This window comes from Rhipicephalus sanguineus, unplaced genomic scaffold (genome assembly GCF_013339695.2).
Source record: "Rhipicephalus sanguineus isolate Rsan-2018 unplaced genomic scaffold, BIME_Rsan_1.4 Seq1045, whole genome shotgun sequence".
Lineage (NCBI taxonomy): Eukaryota > Metazoa > Arthropoda > Arachnida > Ixodida > Ixodidae > Rhipicephalus > Rhipicephalus sanguineus.
Window position 1 is genome coordinate 955 of NW_023614226.1, and position 6,755 is coordinate 7,709.

Here is a 6,755-nt window from a genome sequence, read left to right on the forward strand (position 1 = left end):
AACCCAGTGAAGCGAAACAAGGCAAGGAAAGCATAGGGGTTATAACTGGTAGCTATTTCGTAACTCTAGTGTAGTAATTATGCCGTAAATGTAAATGAATGAAAGTGGACAGAAGCACGCCTGTTGTCGGTGCGGAGTGAACCCGCAACCTTCAAAGTGCACGCCTGATGCTCTGCCTATGCCTTTAGGCTAGGGTTTATTGGCCACCTCGTGAAATTATCGCGTGCCACGTGACGCCCTCTGGCCAAAAGAATGTTCCATTCTTACCGCATTGGCTATGAGTGGCACTGGCTAACACTTCCAGGGATTAGATGTTCCGAAATACCCATCAAAGTGCCCAATCGGTAGAGCATTCAAGCTCAAAGGTATAGTCAAACTTTTAAGGTCCCGTTATCACCACTTGCGCATAACTTGCTTTTCTGCTTTTCTTGAGAGGGTGGGTTGCATGTCATGCCAGCGTTGCTTGCCTTCTCCTTTTCAGTTACACGTACCTAGACAACACAGTGTGCACCAGCCAAATTCCCCTCACAGCAGGACTACAGACGTAAGCTCTTCCATGCGCATTTATTATGAAGTGACACAAAACTGCTAGCTGTTTTTACCATTGCTGAGTTCGAACTGTACTTCTGCAGGAGGGTCGTCATAGGAGGCGTCATTGCATCGACAGCCCGAGCTATCATCGAGTGCCCCTTAGAGTATGCTAAGGTTTGAACAAGTTTTAAGAAGAACAATAAATTATTTGCAGTAGCTGTGACTAATACACGTAATCATTGCAGATAAGCCGCCAAATAGGTCAGACGTGGACGCTGCGCAACGTTTACACGGTAAGGATTAGAATGTATTGTACCATATCCTTGTGGTCCGTCTTGGTTTGTTTTCGCCTTAAAAGCTAGGTACCATCTAGGCCCAACAGAAGTTTTGAGGTTTATGCTTAACTGCAGAAATCGTACTAAACTTTGATGCCTCCGTTTTGGGATATTGCCACAGGGATGTCTTTGATGCGGTTTGTAAATTTATTCAAGCTACTAAACATATCCCGTTTTAATCTCTACATTAACAAATATTCATAAAGTGATTTTTTTTCAAATGTGTTAAATCTAGCATATCTGTTCAAAATTTTTCTGTCAGGTTAATACAGCTGCGTGGTCCACTTATGCAGTCCAAAGTAATTGCTGTATTTCATAGATATATTACCTGTTATTTCCTTTTTAAGTTATTGATGTTTTTTTTATTAATAAGCATTCATGTTATTACTGAAATGCTGGGATACGAAATCTTGGTCAATCTCCCAGAGTGGGTATGTGCCATAGTGTCGAGGAAACAAACAAAGCATTGCCAAAGCCAGGCGCAGCCGTTAGGTTGGCTTTCCCTCGAAAGGATTTTTTGCTCACGTGAGTGCCCTTGGCGAATGGGGACGCGGGTGACAAGTTCTGTCAAATGCGTAACTCTGTTTCCCAAGGGGAACATATACAGCAACTTTAGCGAAGCACAGCGCAGCGAAAATGCTGCTCGTATGACTCTCAAGGGCCTCGCGAGGGAACTGTGTCAACAAGTTACTTTTTCCATCAATCAAACTGAAACGCAGAAGTTGCATTTTATTCCGTCTGGTAATGCACCGCAATGTTACTTTCTATCATCAGTAGTTTGAGCACTAATGATTAACTGTACTGAGGACGTTCTATGTCACTGGGCTCTTGTTCCAGAATGTCATCATTGAGACAGCACGAAAAGACGTAGACAAGGAAAGCATAAACACGCAGGATGAGTGCTTTTTTTTTTTTTTTGAAGTACAGCATCAAGGTGCCGGAGGTGCCAACACAATGTCGTCCAAGTACACAAGGCAACAGGATAGAATGTTGGGCTAGTTGGTACAAATGCATCGTCGAAGTGCTAGACCTGTGTGTTTGTGCCTCTCTTGTCTGTCTTTTCGTACTGCTTCGACAATGCATTTGTACTAACTAGCCCAACATTCTATCCTGTTCCAGAATATCACACTGGTGGTGTAAATTGTGTCCTACACTTATTTTAATTTCTCCATTACGGAAGCACTTCTGAGCCTAATATTGACGATTTAGAGGTTCTCAGGCATCGACCTTTCACTCAGACATAAAATAATATTTGCCTTTAGTGTCCCTTTAATATGCTTATCTTCATTCACTGTTTTTGTTTCTCCCGACTAAAAGAGCAGGTGGGCGGAAGAAGGGCTTCATGAGTTTGTCTCTACATTGTCGCTGCACAGACAGCTCTCAAGGAGGGGTGAAGACATTCGTGTGTGATGGTGTCCTTAACTGATCAGATGAATGCCAGCCACCATGCAATTTCAGTCGTCTATGACACACAACTGCGCTATATCAGTTGCACATAAAAGCGATCAATCTCTGCAGGCACTCATAATCATTGTAAATTGTGTACAGCGTTTTTGTAATAATTGTCAGTTTGTAGCACACTTTCTAGATGTCAAAGATTAGGCATCCTTCCAAAACCGGCAGCACTGTCATACTTGGAGCACCGGATTTATTTGTGTTGATTTTTGTAGGAAACCCATGCAGAGGACTGTGACCTGTCAATACCTCTTTCTAGGACAGACGCTGCTTGGAAGCTCTGCATACTCGCTCACCAATGCGCCATGTCAAATTGGAATGAGCCACATTTCATTCATTCACGATTACGCTCCCTTGATCCCATGTTAAGCCTTCAACTTCCATAAAGACTTCACCGACATGATGCTACCGTTTTGTGTAGATTATGGCTGGGCGTCGCGTTTACCAATGAGTATGAGTTCTGTACAGGAATGGCCGACACTGTGGTGACGCGGTGAACACTGTGGCGATGAAGAAACAATTCGATGTCTTCTGTGCGACTGTCTGGAGTATAGCACACAGAGACAATGCTTTCAACAAAGTCGACGACCAGCCTCTGTCAAGAAAGACTACTACGCCATCGTCCAGACTTAACATCCCAGAAGAAAGCCTTAAAGCGCCGCTAGGCTTCCTGCGAGCTACTGGCCTGTCAGAACGACTTTGAGTGGAACGCTCTTGTGTGTATGTGTGTGTGGTTGCGATTGTTTTTTTTCCCTCGTATTATTTTCTCTCTCTCTTTGAACCCCCTATACCCCAACCCCAGTGCAGGGTAGCAAACCAGATGCTACTTTCTGGTTAACCTCCCTGCCTTCCTGTTTTTCTCGTAGGAAACTGATAGGTGTTGCCATTTGAGTGATTAAATTATTATACGGCTCATGAGGTGGAAAATCCGATGTCCAGCATTTGTCATCATGGCACACTCAGTCACGTGATGGCGTCAACGCAAATGACACACTTCCTCATGTGACAATGGCAGGGTATGGGTCATGGAAAATTATCCCAGAAGCGTCGTGTATAAAAAAAACGGGGGACTGCACGTATACGGATGGCTGTTAGCAGGCGCCTCATGGTGGGATGGTACAATTGAAAATCTATAGAGTAGAAGTAGGTTGCATGTAAGACAAAGCAAACTATGTGTATGTGTCAATATTTAATGCGTTGCTGTCTCGCCTTGAAGTCTACCTAAGGACAGCGTACTATTTACTTTTCCAGGGATTTGGCGTGACATGGATGCGAACAGTGGGGCTCATGACGTCGTATTTCATCTTTCTGGACTCTGGGCGACGCAACTTCAGTGAGTACTTCCAGCGGCCCTTGCTGGGACCATTCCTGATCTCGGGTCTGGCAGCAACCGTCGCATGGTGGATCGTCTGGCCACTGGAGTACATGAAGTCCCAAGTACAAGGACACTATGGACAGTATGTTTGCTCTACCCAGTATAGCTCTGTATTGCATGTGTGCCTTGCATCAGTGCCTGGTTTTTGTGTGTGCATTGTCATTGTGTAGCAAGCATCGAGTTTCCATTGGAGTGGTAGTTATAAGAACAACTCTCTGTCACTTATCTTTCAGGTAGTCCCAATCATTGAGGGAAAAACTTTATTTCAAAGATTAGCAGTCCAGGTCATTAGTAGCACTCGCATAAGCAACCAGCACGAATCCATGCCACTCCTTTTCATCAGTCAAATCAATCAACATTTATTTTGGCAAAATAATCGACGACTTTTAAAAGCTGCTCTAGGCAGCCTGACTGGGTCTCTGAAGACTCTTACATTGGCAGCATACTACATTTACATTACCAATATGCAAAGTGTGGTCGTAATTGCAGTGTATGTAGGCAGTACTATAACAATTGGGTTATAGCATCAAATATCACTGTGTGCAAATAGTCATTGTATGATGTGCATCGAGTGTTTACGCAGCATAAATAATCTAATACAGTGAAGTCTAGCTTAGTTTTCTCCGTTGTGTCCCATAATTAATTTTCGTCTCGTGTATATACCCACTCCTGCTATGTCTCATTTTTTAGACACCAGTGTATGTGTAAATTGCAAGACGGAATTTAATTAAAAATTGGAAATGATCATGATGTTGTCGTTGTGCCTCTCCCTGTGCAGAAATGTGTCTCTCCTCCAGCGAATGCAGTCTGTCTATAGGCAGAAAGGTGGCTTCACTGCCATGTACCGTGGTCTTGCCCCTGGATCGATACGAAGCTTTGTCGCTAATGGGACCAGCATGATCGTCATGAGCTATGCACAACGAAAGGTCACCGAACTGGGCCTTAGGGATTGATGCTCTACAAGGCAGTGTGCTAATCTGCATTTATTCGCCCAATGTGGTCCACTGCACAAGCTCACAGCATTTCACGCCGCTAAGTGCTGAGTCATTTTTTTAGATGTGCCTGTTGAGACAGATGGATGTTTTTCTCTTATCTGTAAAATTTACTCTTCATTTTGAAGCAGTGGGGACGTCTTTTGTGTTCTTGTTCTGCCAGGTTTCTTCGTTTCCAATGCCATTTCTGTGGCTGTGCGCTTAGCATACTTATTGTGTCTTTACGATAAAGTGCCTGTCAGGCTCGCAAAGCCCCATAAGTGAAGTGAAAACGAATGTGTGCGCTTACGTTTGTTTTTCACAATCTTCCAAAAACCTGGGTGGGGCGTCTTGAGTCTTTCATATACTGCGCTGGTACCTTAGTTTGTAAACGCTTGTTGATAAACGGGTCACTTTGAATGAAGTATTGACAAATTTTTACCTCGGTCGGCAAACTTCACCTAAATGAAAAGTGATCCCTAGAAAGTTGCCTACTCTGCCATCTACTGCCTCCATTTAGTTGTACTTAAAACATTTATTTAAGGGCAGCATTACCACAACACATTTGTTCATCTTGCACTGTATGTCAGGCACATGGAAACCACTCCTGGAATGCATCTGTCATGAACTCATTTATTGGCAGCTGTAAGAGCACCTCTGTTGTTAGTAAAAAGCATGTGATCTTTTTAGTTGCAAGTTAAACTACTTATTTTGTATAAGCTAAACAGATTAACCATGATTTGCTCTGTTATCAATTGGAAACTGCTTTGGTTCACAATTTTGTTAATGGTGAGGGTCATGGAACTACGCGGGTCAAACAAGATACTGTAGTACAAATGTTGTGTGAATTAACGACGCAGACATAATGTATCCAAAGCATCAACGTACCTTTTCGTTATCCAAGTACTAATAGGTTTTTCTTGCATGTTGTCCATGTGCTACAGTCACCTGAAAAGTGCATTTGTTGAACTGAAGTGGGATGTGTCTACTTTACCTGCAGCCTAAGTATTCTGCCTGTGATACATTTTGAAGCAATAGGGAAAGAGATGTGCTCGTTTTATACTGCTGTTGTTACTGTTGCACTAATTGTTGCATTTTTATATTTTGTGTTTCTTGTACATATGTATTGTAATGGGAAGCACTTGAACTATGTTCAACTATTTTTATAATTTTCTATACAGAACAAGCTTTTTAATACTTCTTTATTGCCTTCAATGCTCTCTATTTGTCGAATTCGCAATGGCTCAAGCTACAAATGACAGTGCCCTAAAATTCTGCACAGCTCGATATGTTCATTTTGCATGGAACATTAATGAAGGATGTGACTCTCATCTCACAAAAAAGGAAAGTTAGAAAAAGTTTCTTGGTAGCATTGATAAAAACTGCCATATCTTAACTGCAATACCTCCTCGACAGTGTGACCAAATGCCGCAGTCTCATCAGAAAGCCTTATTCTTCATCTTCAAATTTGCCAATTCAGCCATCTCTCCCCAAGGAAACAAGCGAGGCACAAGTGGACACTTGAGTGTTACAAAGTCTCTGATTGACCGTGTTTTCCACTTCAGGTGCACTTGGCCATTGGTGATGCATGTTGCACTTGCTCTTAGGAAAGTAGCAGTGTGCCCTTAAGGGGCGATGTGGGGCTAATAAATAGATTTTCTAAAAGAATGTACACTTTCAAACTTGAGTTGTTTTGGATTTCTGGTCCATTAATGCTCACTGAGTTTGTTATCTGTGCAGCGGGAAATAATAAAATGAATTTATTTCACAAGACGGTGGTGCACATGTGCTGTCGAAAGCGTCTTTGAAACACCTTTCTCGAGATGTGGCTGGAAAGCAGGCAAGAAGCCGAATGTGAAGTGATGCCTCTCTTTGATCGTTTGTTTTTCACACCTTTTAGTCACGGAAGACCTTCTTTCGAGAGTACACCAGAGGACAAAATAATAAATTAAAAAGGCACATTTTTAGTCGTGGCGACAGCAGAGTCACTAAACTGAAACTGAAGCTCGGATTGGCGGAAACATATCATGTGGCCATCCACCGCTGGTTTCGTGCTAATTCTGAGTTATATTTCTGCTGTGTTTGTGT

At 42.7% G+C, this 6,755-nt stretch overlaps 1 protein-coding gene across 1 annotated transcript; it reads left to right on the top strand.

Annotated features, from left to right (window-relative positions):
- Nucleotides 1–416: 416 nt before the first annotated feature.
- Nucleotides 417–6,301, top strand: LOC119375962 (mitochondrial ornithine transporter 1; the record flags this gene model as incomplete). Its single annotated transcript, XM_037645978.2, has 5 exons — nucleotides 417–544; nucleotides 633–705; nucleotides 777–824; nucleotides 3,573–3,778; nucleotides 4,475–6,301. Coding segments are annotated over 5 exons (630 nt in total), but the record flags the coding sequence as incomplete, so codon positions are not given.
- Between the last annotated feature and the right edge of the window lie 454 nt (nucleotides 6,302–6,755).